The following is a 24456-nucleotide window of genomic DNA, read 5'->3' on the forward strand; positions in this document are numbered from 1 at the left end:
GGAGTGACATTTTGAAAAGTTACAGACATTGCATCTCATGGTCCTTAGTCTTTTCCTGACAAAAAGACAACCATTCTCTGGGAATCCCTTTACATTCATCCATTTATTAATAATTAACTGAACATCTTCTATGTGATAGCTCCTAGGCATATAGCAATGAACTAGATACACAAGGTCCCTGCTGCCACGGAGATTACATTCTAGAAGGGTGGACACAGATAATAAACAAATAAACAAGGTAACTGCAGGTAGTGATAAATGCCTTGATGAAAATAAGCCAAGGAGATATGACAAACAGTAACAATGGGTGTGGATAGACTTTTCAAAAGTTTTTCTTCTTGAATTTCATTTAAATGTAAACATTTTCCAAAGTTATAGATGTCCATCGTTTAATCAAATAGTACTGTAACTTTTTGGTATTTGTTATAAGAAACAGAAATTTCCATCTTTTCCCCTGAATTCTCAAAGCAGGTTACTGATGGGGTTTTCAGAGGCAGCCTCTGAAGTGACATTTGAGCAGAGAAGTGAAATGACAAAAAAGAGCTACCCAAGTAAGATCTGGAGAAAGAGCTTTCCAGAGAATGGCAAGTGCAGGTCCTAAGACAGAAATGAGGTCCTCAAGGTTGCTAGAGCACAAGGAGCAAGGGAAAAGGCCCAGGAAATGATGTGGTTTATCTTTTTAAATGACTGCTATTTTCCATGTATGGAATGGATTGTGGGTGTGGAGTGGGGAGAGTGATAGCAAAGAGATGAAATAGGAAGAGACTGAGAGATGCTGGTGGCTTGGACAAGGGTGTAAGTAGTGACAAGTGCACAGTTTCAGGACATATAGCAGTCAGAGAAGGTTGATGGGTTGGGTATGGGGGTGAGAGAAAGACTCCAATTTGGGGGCAACAGGGCGAGATGAAGACTAGGGATGTGTGGATATTTGTCACTGCTCAGCATCTCAATCCCTTCTTATATTTATAGAAGCTACCACTGTCTTAAGTTTCGGGGAAATGATGCTAGCCCATTGCTCTCTGACTCCTGGAAGCTGGGGCACAATCTGATGCTTCTGTCAGGGCCTTTGAGTCAGCAGTGATGCAGAGGAGCAGGGACACTTTATAATGAATTCCAGTGCTGTATATGGGGACTATGTTTGGGGGCAGTGGCGGCAACAGCAGTACCCTAACGTTGCATAGCCTTGGTCGCTGTCATTCTGATCACCTAGCTTCTCTTAGTTCTGCTTATTTCCAAGTCTATTTCTCTAGCTTTCCCATTAAAAAAAATTACTTAAAAAAATTGAGGTATGACTTCCATAAAGGGCACAAATCTGAAGTATGTAACCACCTATGAAACTTCCACCTAGATCAAGATACAAAATATTTTCAGCGCCCTAACATAGCCTTCCGTCTGACACATTATTTTTTTCAATAAATACAATTTCTACCTGAGTTAGTCAGTTTATAGCTGAGTCAAATGCAACCAAGCACTCTGATTTCTGGCACCTCAACGTCTATCAAATATGAGCCTTACTGAATTCAGTGAGCATGCGGCAAGGAAAAGAGCCAAGGAGCATTCCTCTTTGTACCAACGTCCTAGGTCAGTAAGTAAGACTCAAGTTATGACTCTTTCTTATTAAACATAATAATTAAACTTTATTACTATCTAAGTAAATAAAAATTGATGTTTTTAAATGATAAAAGCCTACGCCTCATAGTCACTCTGTGGTCTGGAAACAATTCTTTTTAGGAACCACACCACTATCCAAAGCTGTTTCTTTACAGTCCCTAACATAAAGCTACACAATCGGAATTTTCCAAAGACAGCTACAATGTGGAACTTTGCTTAGATCCATATGAAGTCTTCCTGCTTTCTTATTCCTGCAATGACTCTACGGACATCATTACCAGTGCAGGAGCATTAGTACTTACAGTTAACAGGACACTATAAGGCATTTTGATAACTAATATATTAATAACAACATCCACTACAAGGAGCTCATTTAAAAAATACGAGTCATCTCCATGTCATCTGATGGTAACTCCATCCTTCAGATGCTCAGGCCTTACTTCTTTCAGAGTCCACTGGCAGATTCTTTTGGCTCCTACTTCCAAAATATACGTAGAATACAACAATTTCTTGCCACCTCTATTGCTTCTTGCCTGGTCTGAATCACCATCTCTCTCGCCTGAATCACTGCAAAACTGGATGCTAGAAGATTAAAGAGGAGAAATGCCTTCAAAGTTCTAACGGAAAATGAGTTTGAACCTAGAACTGCAGGTCCAATCAAAATGAGGTAAGGGGAAGAAATAAAGGCCTTGTCAGACATGCAAGGACTCAGAGTTTATCTCCCATGCACCCTTTTTGTGTGTGTCAGGGGGGAAGTACTTATAATATACTTCAGCAAACAAAGAAAACGAAATCCAGAAAGAGTGGGATACAAAACAAAGCAGAACATAGGAGTGCAAAAAATATATATCCCAGGATGACAGCTAAAAGTTACTTTGTCCAAGTCTGATAGACTTGATTAAGAACCTTAAAATGATCTCAGGGTTATAGTGAAGAAGATATTTTTCTTCTGTCAAAGAAAAATATACAAAGGCAAGAATATGTATTAGAAATCTCAGGTTGAGAGCCAAAAGCACTCTGAACAAATCTGGTAATTCAATAGTATAAAATAAGTGTTATAGTGAAGAAAGCATTTTTCTTCTGTCCAAAAAAAGGAGCAATTTATTTGCTCCAGGAAAAATAAAAATCTGCAAAAGTCATGACCCAATTATGAAGCAAATAACACACAGCATGATTTAGAGAAGTTGATGGCTGTAAGATAAAATAACCCATTTGACCTCTGGCTTGGAACATTCTGCTTAAACCAACACAGACTTCAGGATGTAAGACCGGATATACAGGAGACAAAGTCACCTGGTTTACCTGTGAATACTTTTGCATAATCTAGCACATAACTGCTAGTTGTCAATTTGCAGTTTTTAGAATCAATATATAAAGGAAAAGCCTAAGTCAAGTATAGTTTCCCAAAATAATATACATCTATTAATGTTTATTATATAAACTAAGAGTGTAACTTAGAGAAGTTAGGAGGTAAAGGACAGTAATCGGTTGGAAAGAAAGCAGAGGGTTGGTCATTTCCACAATGGTGGGGAGTCAAGAGACACTGCTTAAAACTGATGGATCAAGAAATAAAGATTACTAGCTAAAGTTACAAAGGAAACCAAAAGAAGAACTAAAACCATAAAATGGGGAGGAGGAATGGAGAGAGATACACTGCTTATCATCCATAATGGACAATCAACAGACAATGACAAACCAAGAAACAGTGGCAATAACCCTGGAGGGAGGGAGGCAGCTACCCGAAGAACAAAAAGCGGCCATTACCTCGGAAACGTGGGCTTGGCGTGGAGGGCAGCGAGAGCACTTCTACTTTTTATTTTCTATCCGTCCGAACTGTTTTAAGATTTTTCTTCAGGGACATGCACTAAAATTAAAATTGTTTGAATCCTTAAAAACATTAGGGCTGGTAGTCTTGGAAGGGAATGCCAGTTGACAGCCTAACAGTCTAGGAAGACCTCAGGAGTTTATAAAAAGCAGGTATAAAAACAAAAAAGATTTGAAGTGAAAGGCCATTTAAAATAAAGGCATAAACTTATTGAGCACTACTGAATACAGGTGAGTCAATAAAAGGTTTATAGTTACGACTTGGTGATTTAGACAACAAAAACTGTTTAGTATTTTCTATGTAAGAGAGCAGAGATTCATTTTAAAACTATTCCCATCCAAAATTATATAACAAAGTAAGTGTGGCCCTTAAAGTATTTCAGATTCTGGAAAACTCAATTTTGGACAAAAAGATGTTATTACATACATTTATGGATACTAAATGATGGTCTAATACTTTAACATGTTGGTTTAAAAAGAAGGACCTTAAGAGAAATGATCCTTAAACTCATTATGATAATTAATAGCATGACACCAAGCTTATAATATTTTAATAAAACGTTCACATTGCTGGAACATCGTATTCAGTTCATCCAACAGACATGATAAAGCAAACAAAGGGAAGAAGACCGAGACAGTCCTCCCACAAAACACCTGAAGTACATTTCTTTTGACTGTTTACTCAACATACATACCTGTCACATACTCTTTTGGTATTCTTCTGAATTGCTATACAAAGCTTTAAAAAGTGAAAATTTCATATAAAAATAGTTCTTTATCTGTTTTTTTAACAATTGAGTTTTCAAATTAAATAACGAGGTGTTCCATTTACCAACCTATATTGCATAGAAATAGTTAAATACTTCAATGTTTAGGAAAACATCAAGAAGTCAGTTTTTTTAATGGCTGCTATGTCTTTAAGTTGGTAATTCAAATTTTATTTATAATTTAAAAAAATTACACATTCTGTGGGTATAAAAGTTAAAAAAATACATTCCAATTTAATAAAAAAGACTTCTCAGTTTACATTTTCAAACACTGCAGTGATTACTATAATGACTACCTTGTAGATATACTTAGCCAAAATAAGTTATCTTTTAAAAATCAATAACATGTAGTATGCTGGCAAGATTTCTTTAGAAACAAATGAGGGTAATTATAAAGTCATTGTTATAAATGCACTACTACAAATAAATACATTTTAAGTATAATTACTTTGTTTCATAAAGCAGAACATAAAAATGCATAGAATAGGTAAAGATTATTTTAATCTAAGTTCCTAGTGCAGAAATCTGGGCACTTAATCCCTTAAGAAGTTAGAGGATTTCAATTTAAAAGATGACTTCTCACTGGGGATATTGTGACTTTCAGTGAATCAAAAAAAGAAAGTCTATTATTTCTATTCAGATGCTTCTAGTGTTTTGGTTCAAGTGTTTCTGTACAGCTCCTCCTTTAACTTAAAAGTTCCTTCCCTGAAAAAGATATTTTAAGCTAATAATTTTGGCCTCATGACATATATACTTTAAAGATACATGTGATTCTGCAGCAAATCCCTCTCCCCATTCTACTACCTTTACATATAGGCACTTATAAATATATACATATTTTCAGGATTATAAAAATATTTAATTTTATAAGCATTTAAATAATTACTGAATGTTAATACATTAATATTTGTATAATTTTACTTTTATTTATAAGAAGGTTTTCTTATAGCAGCATTTGCATTGCAAATGAAATCTGATCAATGATGTTGCAGTGTACATGGACTCATACCGCAAATCAGACTGCGCAGCTGCAGCATTCCCCTAAAGGAAACATCTATTTCAGCTACAGAAGAGCAGTTCCTAGAAAGTACAGAAATCTTAAGGGGCTAATAACTTCTCTGAACCTTACAAGTGCATTTAAAAATTATCTCCAAAAAATTGGCAAGATTCATTAAAATACCCACAAGAAGTCCATGTTATCTTTACCCCAAGAAAAATTTTCTAATGAGATAAGTAAAAATTCTAATAATGAATAGTTTTTAATTGAATCACATGAACTTAGAAACTAATTGAAGGTTTCAAGAGTAAAGTAAGAAAAACGTCACTGTGAGAGGTATAAGAAAGTGAGAAAGATTGATTTGACAGGTTAAAGTATTATGAAAAACCAAATAAAAACTCTCAATCTCACACACTCATATTAAGCTTGTTTTTGTTGAGCTCACGCTCCAGATTTCCAATCAAAGTGTCAATACTTTCTTGTAGATCTTTGAGATTGGCTTTTCGATCTGCTGTAGACTCAACTGTCTGCATTGTCAAATATGTCTGCAATGTGCACTCCTTGGACACGGGACTTGGCTGTTCAATCACTATACCTGGTCCATACATTTTGCTACAATTTTCTCCATCTTCAGAAGGGACATCATCATAATCCACATCATTTAAATGTTCTTTCGTATTTAAAAAGTAGTTCTCTCCACAGCTGCTCCAGTCCCCTGCATAGCGATTGCTAAGAGGACTGTCTAATCTGGTTTGCCTGGGCCTAAGTACTCTTGATGACTCAGTACCACTCAAATTTAACAGGTAAGGTCGTTCTTTCTTCTGCCTCATATAATTTAGAGAAGACTTCTGCTCTGGGAACAAATTGTCTGTTGATTCTTTAACAGTTAAACGCTGCACTGGAAACAAACAATAAACTTGCTTTAGTAACAGTAATCCAACGGACCTTAAAAAAACAGAGCTAAAGATAAGCCATTTAATAATCAACTACAAACATGCAATAAAACAAAAAACATGCACACTATCAGAAGAAAGCATTCCACAATTATTTTTTCTATCACCAGACATAATTAAGATTAGGGACAGAAGCTAGTAGAATGTTCAGTGGTGCTAATTCATGCTATATCATAACATCCCAAAACAAACCAAATTTCCAACGTTGATTAACTTCCAGTGCAAGTTAATTATTATCTAGCTATAATTCAAACAGTAGCTAAGCTGGTAGCTCCTTCTAAATTAAAAGCCACAGCAAAAAGCAGGCAAGGCATGTTGGTGTACAAACAAAACAAAACAAAGTTCCTTCGTCTGCAAACATCTAAATAAGGCAAAGGCATCTAAAGTGCTCACTCTAAAAGTTCTGACCTTTGTGTTTTTTTGCAATTCTATTAGCAGCAGAGTCATAATTTACTTTACTAAGCAGCCCAAATTTCACTTTGATAAAATGCAAGAATACTAGACTTGACTACTTATTACCTGAGTTTGATTATACAGCATTAGCTACTAATAGTCTTCATTTACGGCCTGAAAATAGTACAGATATTTTATTTTCCCATTCTGATTAGGTATCTAACAATCTCAAAAAGCATTCCTCATACTAAGACTAATTTCTTCTAAGAGTATGCATTGTACTGGCCACACAGATTACCACTGAGACACATGTTACTTCATAACAAACCAAGGCTTTACCACTTACTTTTTTGTTTAGTATATTGAACACAACATTTGTCTAAGGCTATTCTGCATATAAAATGGACTTAATTTAAATGTTGAGGAATAGTTATTAAATGTTGTCCATAATACGTTTCTCTTTCTGCTTGTTTATTCCCCATTAATAAGTGCCTCTCCATTTATACTTCCCTTCACTAAGATAAAGGGAACATATTATCAGTGATAATGCACCAACTTTACATTCCAACATATAACGAATGCTTGCTGCCTATTGTACAAAATAAGATAACTGAAAAATAAAACAAACATGTATGAGGTTCTAGTTTTCCAGACTTGCAGTTATATCCATAACGTTTTCCAGAGATCAAGTAATTTTTTTTACTTAGATTTTATGCTTGATACTTGTATACAGGGATGTTTTTAACATTTCTATTTATCTGCATTTTTATGATGGTTATTGTATATCATTATGAATAGCTACAGGCTCTTGATCTAAAGTTTTCTAGAAAATAAAAGTCTGATATTTACTTTAAACTGATCTTTAATAACCGTATTAATGCAGAATGTCCCATGCCATTCACTGATGTAACTGTAGAATGGATTCCCCTGCTCAATTATTCACACTCCTTTTTCTCCTCTAGCTGCTTCTCTCCACTAAGCCTCCTTGCTTCTCTCCCTTCATTTTCTGTGCTATTCCTGTTCTTCTTAGTGCTTAAGTGTCATGCCTGTTGTTTTTGCCAAACCATTACAGTGCTCTGCTAACCGTGAGGTCATCTGTTTAGTGATCCAACCAAAGTAAAACATTTTTGACCCTGTGTGTTAAGCGGGTCTTATTGTGCCTGTTTTCTGACAATTATCTAAACCCAGATTCATTTTGTTGCCAGTTGCTTAAAGTTGTTTAACCACGTCCCTATTCGAACATTATTTTTGTATATTTTCTTGGAAAACATTAAGAAACCAATTATGATATTTTATATCTTTTATATTAAAATTCAATTTCTGAAAAATCAACTTCACTGGCTTTTTAAACTAATGATAGTGGAATGGTTTCCTATTAAATAATGCAGAGAAAATGGCTAATCTTAACCCCAAAAGAAAAGTTCTGGTCTTCCCAGCGCTGTTGACTACTCCTCAACAGAATAAAATGAAAAATGTAGTCTATAAGGTTGCTGAAAAAGTTTCAAAGTCTAATGATAACTACTAAGAACCTTAATTTTCTTATCTTTTCTACCAAAAGATTTAAATTTTTAATTAACGCTTTATTAACCTTTTCTCTATAGCATAATTACCTTATTTAACAGAATATATTGAATGTCTAGTTAGTGTCAAGTATTCTGTTAGGATCTGGGAGTACAAGAATAAGCAAAATATAGACCTTGACCTCATGAAGCTTAGTTTACTGAGAAAGATAAAACAAAAAGGATTAGCAAAAAATGTATAGCTTTTCCAAAAAATCCTGCCCTAAATCTACTCATCATGCAAAAGGTGACACAGCAAACAGCTGGTCTAGGAGTTACGCTCTCTCTAAAGCTATTTCCCCATCTGTAAAGTGAAAGGTGGCCTACTACTAATTTTCAATATTCTTCTTAAAATAGAAAATCCATTTTCAAAAAAGCAACAATTTTGTAAAAACTCAATGCATAAAAAAGATTAAATGAGACTGTTCTGGTCAAAAAGAAAGTGTGTTTCCACTTTGTTCCCCTACCTATTGTCAATCTGGCCCCAAAGCTGCTTCCGAAGAACCTTAGGGTTTGGCAGAAGACACTCTGACAAACCAATGGCAGGACGGTTTTCACCTTTCAGCGCCAAGGTACTAGGGTTCTACCTCATCACTTTAAGACAAGATTTTTCAAATAGAAAGCTCAAAGCAAATTATATTCTTGCCCAAAATTAAAAAACAGAAAATACCACAAAAAGAAAAACTAAGAAAATAAAAAGGAAGGTGGGCGGGGGAAGGGTGGAATCAACTCTTTTTATCTTGGGAGTGGGGGAAATTCCAAAAAGAAAAATAAGTAAGAGATGCATAGCAAGGAGAGCCAAAACCTTCCACTGAATGCACAGAGGTGGGCGCTCGCCAAGTTAACATGCCAGGTATGGCCCACTCTCTACAGCAACATCAACTTTCTCAGGCTCAGTGACTGCACTACCTCTGCTTGATTTCTGCCTTTTCTTGACTAAAAAAGCAAATGATTTAGAGGGCAAAACCAACTGCTGTTCCCTCTCATCTTTCTGCCCTGTCTGTCCTTTGTCTCAGGTACTACAGCTAAAGAAAATAACCGGTTATGGAAAGGCAGCAGTTATTTTTAAATCCAACAACACAAATCTTTGGAATAAGGTGCTATTCGCTAGCAATCAGTTGTTTAAGGTTGTCATTGAAATAGAGTGAATCTGAAATCTGAACCTGCCTTTTCTATAACATAGGATATAAGGTAGGTTTTTGCTCCTATACCCCAAATTAAGGCGGCTATTACAAAATAATGAAATGATATTAACCTCTGATACAGAACTGATAAAGAACTCAAGTACTGACGGTAAACTTAATGATATTAACTTTTATTTTATTTGTGATTAGAATGAGAAGATGGCTCCTCTTGCAATTCCTGATGTTTATTAGAATTAAAGCAGTTCTAGGAAAAGCTAGGAAACGTACATTTAAAACTTTAACCTGACAGATCCCTTATCTTGAGTACCAAATGCAGAAATCAGATCAATTATCCAGAGAATCTTGATTCAGGATTTTTAAATAATTAAAAATATGCACTACTTCAGTTCAAATATAAATTAGAAATACTTTTTAAGCTTGTGTTTAAAAGAAAACAAAAATTTTCACTCTCCAAACTTAAAAGTTGAAAACTTCTATTAGCTTTATTTTTAATTGACTCTTTAAAATTAATTAGATTTACGTATTTTAAAAGAGCAAATCAAGCATTCCTTTGTACTTTGGTCTATCCTTCGCATATAAACAAATGAGTAACAAAGCACATTTACTGAGGGCTCACTTTACACTAAGCAGTGTGCTCGTTGCCTTAGATGCTCTATCTAGATAATTCTTCAACACTGAGGTAGGCGCTATCTATAGAGAAGCAAACTGAAGCTTAAGGAATTAAATATTTGCCTGAGCCCACACTGCTGGTGAGCGCCACAACCCAGATCTGAATCCAAGCCTGGCTCCAGGGCCCAAGCCCTTTACCACAGTGCTACACCAAGCATCTAGTACTTTCACCTCTGGGATTATGCTGGGTGGGGGAGGGGAGCAGAGGTTACTAAAGGATAAAAATTTTGGAACTTAGATACAGCATCCTTTGTAAAACATCTAACTAAATCCATATTCCTTTTAGCTCTGAAACTATATAAGAGATATATTAGGAAAATAACTGTCCGTCTTTTGTTATTGACTGGAATAAGGGATGAATAAGAAAGAGAGAAAGATCAAAAATAACTGTTAATTTGAGCCTGGATAATAGGAAGAATGACCATGAATACAGTACAGATGTCAGGAAGAAATGATTAAAGGAGAAACACAAATTCTGCTTCATACCCATTGGACCAAAAATGAGAAGAGTAAAGAAATTAACATTTACTGAGTACCTATTAAGTGCCAAAAGCTGTTCTGAGCACCTTACGTTTTTTCATTTAATCGTTTTGTAAGCCCTATAAACATATTATTAAATCCTTGTGACAAAAGATGATACTGAGGCTCTAAGATGTTAAGGAACTTGCCCAAGGTCAGACTGCTAATAAGTGACACAATCAGCATTCAAATCCAGATCCGACCAGATCCCAAATGTGTACACTGATCTGTATGTTTATAATATTATCAGCAAAAGCAGAAACTTTAGATGGAGAAATCTAAAGGGCAGGTATCAATTCATAACTGTTTGAAAAAGCAAAATCTAGAAAAGATTTTCTTCAAACATATATGGGCATATTTAATGCTAATTCAAACTAAGGCTAATTTAGTGCTAATTAATATTTAAAGCTAATTCAAACACCCTATCATTGAAAGAGAAAAATATGTCCATAGAAGTATTTACCTGGCCAGAGTTGAAGTAAGTAATGAAGAACTTCAATATGTTTTTTAAAATCCAAAGCACTTGCAAGTTCTTCTGAATCAGTAAAGACTCTGTTGTTATGGGTGGAAGTCTCTTGCCTCTGACTCAATAATACTGGTCCAAAGCACACGGCCAGATTCTGACAGGTCATCTTATTCACTTCATAATAAGAAGCCACCAATTTCAGGTGATCCAACAACATCGTTAGACTCGCCTAAATTAAATTAAATTAAATTTCACTTAATGGAGTTATACAGGGGCAAATTCAAGGACACAATTTATAGCAGAAAATACAGACAGGCATCCTGTCACTTTTAAAAAGTTTGTTTCAAAGATGTGCTTGTAAGCTGGATTTTTGGAACTTGAAATATATTTTCTTATAGAAATGTTACACAGGACCCTTAGGTTCCAACAACATAATCTCATCTATTAAATGGTTAAAATATATATTCTTTATAAAATGCTCATGGGGCCAGCCTGGTGGCCTCATGGTTAAATTCTTGCACTCTGCTTCGGCAGCCCGAGGTTTGTGGGTTCAGATCCCAGGCACGGACCTACACACTGCTCACCAAGCCATGCTGTGGCAGCATCCCATATACAAAAAATAGAGGAAGACTGGCACAGATGTTAGTTCAGCAACAATCTTCCTTGGGCAAAAAGAGGAAGATTGGCCACAGATTTTGGCTCAGGGCCAATCTTCTTCACCAAAAAAAAACCCCAAAAATGCTCAAGAAGGCATTCCAAATTTCAGCTAGAGTCCCTAGGAAAATATACCATTTTCCTCTCTCCTCTCCTCTAAAATGACCACAGCAAAGGCTGTGATGGAAAGGGAACTAGGGTAAGAGTGTTCATTTTTAAGTACAGATAAATTCTGTAATCATAAGTAGGGGACTACTATCCTTAAATCTAGGAAGGTAACCATTTCAGAACATGGCCAGGTTCTATCATGATCCAGATTAGGAAAAATGCCAATGTGCTTCTTAAGTTATAAATAATTTTAAGTAGATAAACCATGGAAAAGGGAAGAATAGTATAGTTTGAAATGAAAGAAAAATTTATTAAAAAAATACTCTATTTTTTAATCATTGAAGAATGCTTACTCATTTGCTCAAGTAAGGGGTGTTTGCTCAAGAAGTAGAATGGTTATTAAATTAGGTTTACGCAATTATGGCACGGAATGTTTTTGAAGTAGTGGCACATAATCAATCATTTAACAAATAAAATGAGTGGGTAATTTCTTCTTCATAACTGTATTGAAGAAACAAATGACAAAAACTGTAACTTTAAAAAATCATAAAAAAAGAAAAAATCAAAATGACATGTTATTTCTGGAGCCAAAAGTGACAAATGGATTTGGCGATTAGAAGGTCATTAGTAACCTTGGCAAGAACAAGTCCAGAGAGATAGGGTGGAAGCCAGATTGCAATGCACTGAGTAGTAAATGAGTGGTGAAGAAGTGATGTCAGCTGGGATAAGCATTCTTTCAATGTTTGGCTGTGAAGGGAAGGAATAAAGAGAGAATGAAAGCTAGAGAAGACTATAATTGATATTTTGAAATCAAAACCAGTCAAATATGTGAATCCAAAAACAGTGTAAATAATATTTGTTCCTCTTTTCCATTCACCCTACATTTCCTAACACAAGTGGGACTCCACATACATTGACTTCTTAAGGCTATTATCACCATGTTATATTGTGAACAGCACACACACACTCAACCACAACTGGTTAAATATATTGAGTTCAATCTCAACAGCAAACCAAGAAATGCAACTTTATTTATTAATAAGAAAATCTTCTTCTGATCTACTAAATAAGATGAGACAAAAAATGCAATTGTTGTGTTCCTTTTGAAAAGTAATATGAAAACGTAGTAAGACGCTTAAAATGTTCACATCAGTTAAATCAGCAATTCCACTCTGAGATTCTAAATAAGTAATTCTAACTGAAAAGAAATCTCTGTGTACAAATATATACAAATAAGTTCAAAACCTAAACACTATACAAAATAGTGACAAATTATGTCAAGTCCACTCAATGGTATATTTTGCAGCCTTTTTAGAAAGGATATTAATAGCATGAGCTTTAGGGACGGAAAGACCTAAATTCATGTGACAGACTACAACACTCAGAAAAGCTATATAACCTTGGGCAAGTGACTGAAATTCCCTGACACTCATTTCTTCACTTATAAGTAAAATGACACTGACAATTTTACCCTGTATTGGAGACAGAATATTTCTACCCCTTCATCCCACCCTTCTGCTTCTGCCCATCTGTTTGTAGCTGTTCCCCTCCCCCCACCCAAAGGAGTAACAATTGCTAATCTAATTGGACAGAGCAAGGACATTCAGAAGACTACAGTAAACTTATGAATGAAGTTTCTGGGCTTATGTTCCTACCTTAACATTCCTGCACTCACTCTTGCACTTTCTACCCTCACATGATAAGAAATATGTGCAAAGTGAGTCTCATGTGGACAAATCCAGCCTCATCTCTCTCTCTCACTTTCCCTTTTGTCCTAAGAAACAACAGCTAAAGTTAGGCTAAGATTGGTTCTGCAGACCCAGCCATCCTTCTGTCTCTGTTGTAGGCATACCTAAAGATCCTGGTCCCAAGATTTAGATTGTGGGGAGGCGGCAAATGGGAAGAGGCAAGAAGGAAGGAAATGGTGGTGGTGAGGGTTGCTTAAGTTTTGAGGCCAAGCCATGTGCACTAAAACAGTTACCATATTTTTAAAATATTAAAAGGAAATAGACCAAAATGTTAAGCATAGTTGCCTTTGGATATTAATAATTGCAATTTTCTATTCTTTTCTATATCTTCCCAATTTTTCTATAATAAACATATATTATTTTAATAATAACTATTCTCTTTAAAAACTTATAGGGAGTATTGTACGTAGACTAAAATCATATACAGAAAAGATAAAATTATTTTCTAGATTTATTCTGTTTAAGAAGTAGTTTCTAGATTTATGCTGTTTAAGGAGACTTTAGTAAAGGCAGAGCTTAAACTCATGAGTGCCACAAATGTCAAATACCTAAAAAATTATTTGTAGTTCTGGAGCTGACTACATAATTCATTAACTGGCTTTCAGGAAAAATGTACAACAACTACGCTTACCTTCTCAACATCAGGCAGACGATCCAGCAGGTCAACAGTGTACTTAGAGTCGCTGAGGTCATTCTCACAACCACTTGATGACATTTTCAAAGGATTTTTTGCCATTGCATCTAATACAGCCTCATAAAGCTGCTTTGTTATCAGAGGAGAAGGAAGTTCTCTTAAATAATCCTTAAGAACACCTTTAGAAAAACAAAAACGACAGACAGTCGGCAACTGGTCTTCAGAGTGAAATAAAAAACTGCAGTGAATTTTTTTTTAATTTAAGTATTATTATAGCCAACTTTTAATATTCTGAAAACAATAAAAGCAACAACATAAAAAATAAACTATTATAACAAACACTAGCATTTTGTATTGTTATAAACTGCCTTGGTAATCGACTTTTTGTTTTGAGAGCATGCTAAAAATGCACACACAAAATTTCCAATTATCATACGTTAGGTTTGTTACTCATAAAGTAAGCAATTCTTGATACATATACCCTATTGATTCTGTCCCCCTATGAAGAGCTCCTCTAAATGCACATAAAACAAAAGTTAAGAAAGCTAGGCATACTAATGGCAAATTATTCCAATTACATGAATTTTGAATTTCTAGATTTTTAATTGATAATTAAAGAATACCAATGGTCCATGTACAACATGGTGACAACAGTTAATAATACTGTGTTGCATTTTTGAAAGGTGTCAAGAGAGTAGATCTTTTTTTATTTACTTATTGACAAGATAAAGAATATTCTTCCTAACACTGCTTTGAAGATTTTAGTGGGTGTTGCATCCAAAGAGGAAGCTGGATCAAAATACCCGTCTGAATAAATTGGAATCACATCTTCCTTCTATGCCATACAATTTTTAAAACTAGAGATGGGAATTTTGATAGCTTTAGAGTAATTTATCTTGCGAAAGGATAAACTTAATGTCTGTTTTGTCTTTTTTTTAATTGAGATATAACTGCCATACAAGAATAGCTCTTAAAAGTTCTCATCACAGGAAAAAATTTTTGTAACTGTATGGTGATGGATATTAACTAGACTTATTGTGGTGATCGTTTCACAATATATACAAATATCAAATCATTATGTTGTACACCTGAAACCAATATGTCAATTACACCTCAATAAAAAAAAGAAAAGAATATCAATGGTCCAAAGCCCTTGCAAATAAGTGAGCTATATAAATATATTTCCTCTTTAATACAGAAGATGTGTTAAACATATATACTGGATGGCTGGATAATTTCTAATGCTACACTATTTTTAGAAGAAAAAAATCATTCCTAAAACCAAACAAATGAAATCAAAAGCCAACAGCAGACATCGTCAGACTTGTTACTACATTAGGAGTGAGGGAAGTCAATTCCAAACACACCACAAGTGGTTATGATTCTAGAGAGATGACCTGTGTGGCACAGGAAACAGGAAAGGTTAATTAATGGTTGTTACACATAAGCAAGGTAGGTAAAATACTAGCTAAAGGCTGGAATGTGATCACAAGAAAAATAGGAGATATTCCTGACATCAAAAACCTAAATATAGACAACACTGATTCAGAACATGCTCTCAGCTTAACTGAGAACTTACTTTGAAAGCTTGGTTTGAACTTGAACATGATCACATAAGAAGCTTCCCATCTGATAATCTGTCTAAATTTTGACAGTAATGTGGTTCATTAGTTTCTTCCTCATCCTTCCAGTGTTTTTTTAATGCAAATATAATGTATTACCATTTGTTCCCCTTTATTAAATAAAAGTATATACCTCCTGTTTTGTTTCTTGCTTTTTCATTTAACATCATATCCTTCAGATCTTTTCAGTACACAGAGAGCTTCCTCAATCATTTTTACAGTCACATGATAGTATTCCAAAGTACAGATGTCCCATTGTTTTATCTAGTCAGTCTCTACAGATGCATACCTCGGTTGTTTCTAATCTTTTGTTATTCCAAAACATGCTACAATGAATAACCTTGCACATCATTACTTTGTATATATGCAGGGATGTCTATAGGATAAATTCATAAAATAAGACCACTAAGCCAAAAATGCACTTGTAATTTTGAGGGAAAAGGAGGAGTAAGAATGTTTCCTAGGTTTGGGGCTTGAGCATCTAGGTGGATAGTAGTGGCTTTACTTATAGGAAAAAAAGAGGAAAACCAAGTTTTAGGCGATAGAAAGGAGTTTCATTTTGAACATGTCAAACTCAAGGTATCTATGGGACATTCAAGGCTGCTGGATACAAGAATGTGAGGCTCAGGAAAGGGATGGCTGGAGACACAGATCTGAGAATGATCAACTTAGAGATGATAACTGGAAACCTGGGAATGATTGAGATTATCAGGGAGACATACAGAGTGATACAAAAAGGCCCTTAAGAATATCGGCTCTTAAGGGTGAATCAGAAAGAGGATCTTCCAAAGGTGACTAAGGAAGAATGGCTAAGGAGGTATGAGTGGTAAGAAGAGGCGGGGATGGGATTGGGGGAGACTGGCAAATATGCTGCCAAGGAAGTCAAGGAACAAATGTTTCAAGAAAGAGTCTATGGTATCAATTGATACCCAACAATGGTTAGATTAGGGAAGAACTATGTTAAATATTATGGAGAACTGTATTTCTCAAACTTGGCTACATACTGAAATAACCTGAGGAACTTTGAAAAAACGGATTCTAGAGCCCTACAGCAGCCCTACTAAATCATAATCTCCAGGGTCAGGGCTCATGTCCCTGTATTTTTAAGAAATTCCTGTTGTGCTTCTAAGGCAGCAGGCTTTTATAACTAGGAATAAGAAACAATGAGATAATTTAAGACAAGGACCAAAAAATGTCCACCAGAGAAGAAAGTCAGCCACCTTGGTAAGCATAGTCTAGGGAATAAAAGACACAGAAGTCAGGTTGCAGTTTGTTAGGAAGCAAATGGATGTTAAAGAAATGAGAAAGAGAAAGAAAGACAGGTAACCTGCTCCAGAAATCTGGCTATGAGAGAAGATGATAACCACAGAGGATCAAAGTAGGGATTTTTTTTTCTAAGATGGGAGAGACTTGAACATTTAAATGTTAATGTAAACAAGATATTACTATGGTTTTCAAGGTCCAGGAGAGAGGAATATAATCAATTGAGCAAAGACTCCAAAGAGAAAGGAAGAAGAGGCTTCTGACAACACATGAAGGAATTAAAATTAGTCCAAAATGTACAGATGATCATTTCTATACTGTTACAGAAAGGATAGTGGAAGAGTGGAAAGGATGTATGCCAAAGAAGGCATGTTGGCAGGTTGGATCACAAAGTAGAGGAAGTTCCCATCTGATGGCTTCTATCTTCTCTGTCAGGTTAGGAGGCAAGGTTATCTGCTAAGGGTGACATGGGTGAAATAAGATTTGAGGAATAACAAGATATTAAATAGACACTCTGGAGAATGAGACAAAGAGAGTGAGTGAGCAGATAAGAAAACATAATTATTAGCAAGTGCCACTGAGAGCCTAGTCAATTTTGAAGTTCACAGATTTATACTGCTACCAAGATATACCTTTGTGTGATGCTTTTCTAGTAGCAACTGGCAACCCAGATACAGGCTAGAAAAACAGACCAGTGCTTCCAGCCAAGATGGAGCGATAGGGACTAAATTTACCTTCCTGCCTGCAACAACTGGGAACACTAGACAAAATAGCTGAAAAAAACTATGTCCAATATATTGGACATCAGGCAAAGGACAGTGATCTCTGAGGTATGGGAAACAAACAAGGTGTGCCCATAACTGCCCCCAGCTTACTCCCAGGAAAGACTTTCCAGGTCACAGTGAGGAAGTGGAAACCCAGGAAGCTAAGAGGTCTAGACCTGTTAGATAGATACTGATAGATATAAGCTGAAGAGAGAAGGCTAGAAGTCTAAGGAGGTCAAAGTGGCAATAGCTTGCAGGACAGAGTATTAGAGAGTAAGGAGATGCCCAGAAAGAACTCTGGAGATCTGCAAGGATCTCCTGAGTCTTCGTCTAAGTACTGATCAGCACATGCAGGTGAAGAAACCACCCAAGGCTGGGGAAAGAACCACGCGAAAAGGATTAGAGGGAACAATTTTGGGAGCTTAGCAATAGCTCCTGTTCTGAGCAATCAAGTGGAAAACTTGATAATTCATAGGATTTGGGTACAGTCCTGTTATAGGCTGAATTGTGTCTCCCACAAAAAGATATATTTAAGTCTTAACCTCCAGTGCCTTAGAATGTGACCTTGTTTGAAATAGGATCTTTACAGAAGTAATCAAGTTAAAATGAGATCATTAGGGTGGGCCCTAATACAATATGATTGGTGTCCTTATAAAAAGTGGAAATTTGGACACAGAGACAGACATGCATAGCGGGACATGCACACAGGAAGAACACTATGTGAAGACAGAGGATTGGAGTGATCTATCTACAAGCCAAGGAATGCCAAAGATTGCCAGCGGAATACCGAAAGCTAGGAAGAAGCAAGGCAGGATTCCTTTACAGGTTTCAGAGGGAGCAGGGCCCTGCTGACACTCTGATTTTGGACTTCCAGCCTCAGAACCATGAGACAATAAATTGCTGTTGTTTTAATCACCCACTTTGCAGCACTCTGTTACAGGAGCCATGGGAAACTTATATAAGTAAACAGAAGGGTTTTGCTTCAGAAGTGAACCAAAGAAGTAGAAAAAGAGGAACTTCATTTAAAAGCTGCTCTCATTCTGCTTAAAAGCACAACTAAAAAAGAATCAAACTCTTTCCAAGTAACTTAACTGCATACCAGAACAAAGCTCAAAGTATTTATAGGAATACAAAAATATCAGCACCCAAGAAGGTAAAATTCACAATGTCTGACATCCAATAAAAAACTACCAGGCATATAAAGAAGCAGGCAAAATATAACCTATAATGAAGAGAAAAATCAACTGAAGCTGACCCAGAAACAACAAAGAGGATAGAATTAGTAGACAAAGACATTAAAACAGTTATTGTATGGTATTTCATATGTTCAAGAAGGAAGAAGAAAGACTGAACATACTAAGTAGAAACATAGAAGGTATGAAAAAAAATCAAACTTCAAGTAGAGAAAACTAAAATGTCTGAGGTTTAAAACACAGTGGATGAGACTAATATCAGAAGAAAAGATTAATGACTTGAAGAAACAGCAATAGAAACAATTTGAAATGAAACAGATTAGAAACAAAGGCTGGAAAAAATGAACAGAGTTATCAGTGAGCTGTAGAGCAAATTATAAGTGACCTAATATATGTGTAACTGATGTCTTTAAGGGAAAGGGGGTGCTAGAGGATGGGTGGTGGGTGAAAACCACAATCACAGTCAGAGATTTCAACACGCCTCTCTCAACAAGTCAAAAGAAAACAAGTAAAGACATGGAAGATTGGAACAACATTATTAATCAACTTGACTGCATTGATAATTATAGCATATTATATCCAAAAACACTACAATACACCTTCTTTTCAAGGGTTCAAATGGGACATTTACCACAAAAGATCATACACTAGGCCTTAAAATAAGTCTAAATAGATACAAAAAGATTCAAGCCATGTGAAGTATGTCCTATGATTTTAATGGGATTAAATGAGAAATTAATAATAGAGAGACATCTGGAAAATTCCCTAAATATTTGACACAAACTAACACACTTCTAAATAACCCATAGATCAAAGAAGAAAGCAAAAGGAAAATGACAAATATTTTGAATTGAATGAAAATGAAAACACAACACACCAAAATTTGTGGGATGCAGTTAAAGCAAAGTTTAGAGGGAAATCTAGAACACTAAATGTCTACATTAGGAAAAAAGGAAGGTCCCAAATCAATGGCCTGTTTCTACCTTAAGAAACTAGAAAAAGAGGAGCATATTATACTCAAAGTAAGCAGAGGGAAAATATAAAGATCAGAGTAGCAATTAATGAAATAAATAATAGAAAAATAGTAGAGAAAATCAATAAAACCAAAAGCTGGTTTTTGAAAAAATCAACTAAATTGACAAATCTTCAACTAGGCTGACCAAGAAAAAAAGAGAGAGACTCAAATTATTACAATCAGGAATGAAAGAGGGGACATCACTACCTACCTTATAGAAATAAAAAGGATTATAAGTGAATACTATGAACAACTGTATGCCAATAAATTAGATAACTCAGGTGAAGGTTAGAACACAGAAAGACATAAACTACTGAAATTGACTCCAGAAGAAATATAAAATCTGAACAGACTTATAACAAGAGATTGAATTAGTAATTTTAAAACTTTCCACAAAAGAAAGCCCAGGTCCAGACAGTCTTACTGATAAATACTACCAAATACTGAAAGAAGAATTAATACCAATTCTTCACAAACTCTTTCCAAAAATAAGAGAGAAGAGAACATGTCCCAACTCACTCTACAAGGCCAGTATTACCAGACAAAGACATCACAAGGATACTACAGACCAACAATATCTTTTAGGAATATAGTCACAAATTTCTCAACAAAATACTAGTACACTAAATCCAGGAACATATTAGAAAATAAAAAGAGTATACATCATGACCAAGAGGGATTTATCTCAGGAATGCAAGGTTGCTTAACATCTGAAAACCAATTAATATATCAATAGACTAAAGGACAAGAACCACATGATCATTTCAAAAGACTCAGAAAAGTCATTGAATAAAATTCAACACCCTTTCATGATAAAAAACACTCAATAAACTTGGAATGGAAGGGAACTTCCTCAACTTGATATAGGAGATCTATGAAAAACTCAGTTAACATCATAACTAATAGTCAAAGACTGAATGCTTTTCTCCTAAAACCAGGAAGAAGATAAGGATGTTCTCTCTTGTCACTGCTGTTCAACATTATATTGAAGGTTCTAGCCAGGGCAATTAGGCAAGAAAAAGAAAGAAAAAGGATCTACTTCGGAAAGACGGGAGCAAAACTATGAGTCTCTATTTGCATATGACAATCTCAGATGTCTAAAAACCAAAGGAATTCACTAAAAAGCTAATAGAACTAATAATGAGTTTAGCAAATTACAAGATCAATGTGCAAAAATTTATTGTATTTCTATACACTAAAAATGAACAGTCCAAAGAGAATATTAAGATAATTCTATTTACAATAGCATGAAAAAGAACTAAATGTTTAGGAATAAATTTAACAAAAGAAGTACAAAGCTTGTACTCTGAAAACTAAAAATCATTTATGAAAGAAATTAAAGAAGACTTAAGCAAACCGAGAGCCATCTCATGTTCATAGATCCGAAGACTTAATACTGTTAAGATGGCAACACTCTCCAAATCGATTACAGAGTCAACACACAAGCTATCAAAACCTCAGCTGCTTTCTCACAGAAACTTACAGGCTGACCCTAAAATTCACATGGAAATGCTAGGGACCCAAAATAGTCCAAAAAATCTTGAAAAAGAATAACATTGGAGGACTAACACCTCCCAATTTCAAAATTTGCTACAAAGCTTCAGTAATCAAACCAGTGTGATACTGGCATAAGAACAGACATATAGATCAATGAAATAGAATTGAGAGTCCAGAAATAAATCCTCACGTTTATGCTCAGTTGATTCTTGACAAGGTGCAAACATAGTTCAACGGGGGCTAGTCTTTCAATAAATGGATTCTGGATTGGTCATTTGTATGTTAAAATCACTTAGGATGTGGCAGAACATTGCTTGGAAATATAACCGCAGGCGAGATATCAAAGTCTTCACTGAATAAATGGGAATGTCCAAGAGTTCTGTAGATGACGTTAAATAGGAAAGTAAAGGTGGTATAGGAATATGCCATGAGCTTCAAGAGAGCTTTATTCCTCAAGAGAGTATAAGTTTCTACTCAACAGTGAACAGATAATAATCTGGAAATAGAACTGGGGAACCAAGAGAATACTGACCAAACTTCTTCCTTGACGTATATGAAGAGATATGATCAAGTGCTTGGCATATCATAACAATCAACACATGTGATAACGATAAAGCCTTTTGTACACAGTAGGGCATGCAATAATTGTTTATCCCTATTTCTTAACTTATACCATGTGATCTTTACAACTATCATGAGTTTTGCAGTCTAAACCTACCCACACTGAATAACAACATTCAGCGTAAAGAGGACAAGTGAGTTACAATTAGAAAGTGGAAATGCAATTTTCTGTAGCTGCCAAATAAAGAAACTACTAACCCTCTAGGGCATGATTTTTAAAAAAAGGATTCCATATTTGTTCCTTGACAAAGCTCAACTTGTTAGTTCTAACAAAACTCAGTATGCCCTGGTAGTCTGAGACATGCCCTATAATGCAATTACATTAAATTAAAACCTAAAAGATCTCCAGAAAAGATAACTTTATAACTTAGTGAAACATATATTTCAAATATCATTATCTTTTATGTAATTAATATACTAAACAACCATAATATAAATGGAGCTTTAAATTAATCCAAATTCAAGATCGTTTCACTATAATTTGCGGGCAAATAAAAAAGAATTATTATTAACAAATATTAAGCACTTAAAGTATGCTCAATGCAAATTATGTTCAATGAAGTAAAAGTTATAGTTCCTTTTCTACAAGCAGACAAAGAGTTTATAGGAAAAATAAAATATTTTATAAAATGATACAGAAAGGAGGTATTTACACAGTGTTTTGACATATACTAACTACTCATAAACGTAAAAATTAGCTATATGGCCTTATCCCCAAAACTTAGCGATAGACAGGAGCATCTTAAACCATACTGACTTCTTAGTATCTTTCAAACACTTTGGCGACCTAAAAACCTTGAGATAATAAGTTTATGGTGATAATCTTTAATGCTACAGGAGGTACTTAAGGGAGACTTGGGGAAAACTTATAATGGAGAAGCTTAGTGCAACATAATAAATCTTGCATCATGTAATTGAAGAAAATGCAGGCAATAATCGGTAAATAAAGAACTGGTTCTGGCTATACCTCTGAAGCTGCTCATAAGTTTGCTGTGTAATAGATAATACAAAACCATATGTCTCTCACCTTCATATGCAGAGGGCCAACTACACAGGAAAATTCTATTCATCCCCATGATGGGATATACATGTATCATCACACTAAAGGAAACAAAACATTCTAATCACTAAAACTACTTCTACCTCTCAGAGGCTGGTTTGGAGTATCTGTATTTTATTAATTCTCAATCACAAAATTCACCCTGTTCTCTGTGCCTAGAACTCTGGCCCCAGATCCTCCAACAGTTAACCATAGGTGCTCCTCCTCATATATTATAATTAGCTATCTCTATGTCTGTCTTCCTTTTTAGACTAATATTCTTGAGGGCAGAGATTATCTCTTGCACATCATTGTATTCCAGATGCCTTAGCAAAGTATCTAGCATATAGTAAGCATTCAATATGTGATGGTTGGATGGATGGATATCATCTTTCTACTAGTAATAGCAGGACTATGAAGATTAATATATTAAATAACCTCATTCTTCAGGTGAGACTCTGTCCCCTGGGAAAATGGCCCTTATCCTCTACCGGCACCTACCATAACAAAAGATTAACTCACTAAAACCAGAATATTGAATATACAAGTAGAGAACCATGAGAATCATTCTTTCTCAGGTAAAACTTACATAGATAATAAAGATACACTAGAGTAGGTAGATCTGAATGTAGAATCATTGACATTTCCTGAAGTTAGTACTACAAATTAATTTTTTAAATCCATTAATCTACCCCACCCTACCTCACGTACACTTTTTGAACTTACTGCTTTCTTTAGGCATACTCTATACGTGTTACTCAGATCAAATGGCTCTCACATACTGCCTCAGTATATTTTCGTTTCTAAATCTATGACCATTCCTCAATGTTTTGCATTCCTTAGTGTTTACATACTTGAGACGTCTGTGTTCAACTCAGATGAAGACAAACAGAAGTAATTTGGAAGTTAGTGTGCCAGAGATCAGAGAACATATACTATATATGATGGGAAAAATGTATATTAAATATGTGTAAATGAAGAAAATTATTAATGATTTGAAGATAATTTCTGGCTTATTTCTGATCAAGTTTTCTTTCAAAGGAAAATAAAAGAATTGAGGTAGGATTAAAATCAGAAAAAGGTATGGCCAAATGAACTTTTAAGTACTGAACCCAGATACTGATTGTGTAGCACTGACATGTGAAGTCTATTTTACAGTGGGCAGACACATTCAAACTGAATTTTCCTCCTCAAGAGATTTATTCTTTTCTAATAATCCCTAAGTAATAAATATTTTGACTTTTCTAATTTCTTCTATTGTTCTGGTAAGTAAGCCCCATAACAAGTGTGAATAGATTTCATATCTTAAATTTTGCATCTGATTGAAAAAATCTGGTTTGTCAGGAGCACTTCATTCTGTATTCCAGACTAACTACTAAGAACACATTAAACTGT

The 24456-nt window shown here is 35.1% G+C and overlaps 1 protein-coding gene across 4 annotated transcripts in view; it reads right to left on the bottom strand.

The window, feature by feature from the left end:
- Window positions 1-676: 676 nt before the first annotated feature.
- The window catches only part of SYDE2 (synapse defective Rho GTPase homolog 2), a 48327-nt gene continuing 24547 nt past the window's right edge, over window positions 677-24456 (bottom strand). For 2 of the 4 annotated variants that reach the window (XM_070486745.1, XM_014830114.3), the window contains exons 5-7: window positions 14045-14226; window positions 10901-11132; window positions 677-6097 (exon numbers count right to left, since the gene is read on the bottom strand). In XM_070486745.1, the coding sequence (XP_070342846.1) occupies window positions 5607-6097; window positions 10901-11132; window positions 14045-14226 (905 nt within the window). In that variant the 3' untranslated portion in view covers window positions 677-5606. Of the gene's footprint in view, window positions 6098-6671; window positions 6720-10900; window positions 11133-14044; window positions 14227-24456 lie in introns of all 4 variants that reach the window. The other 2 variants (XM_014830117.3, XM_044749150.2) reach the window with 2 other exon arrangements.

This window comes from Equus asinus, chromosome 16, assembly GCF_041296235.1.
Source record: "Equus asinus isolate D_3611 breed Donkey chromosome 16, EquAss-T2T_v2, whole genome shotgun sequence".
In the NCBI taxonomy this organism is placed as follows: Eukaryota; Metazoa; Chordata; class Mammalia; order Perissodactyla; family Equidae; genus Equus; species Equus asinus.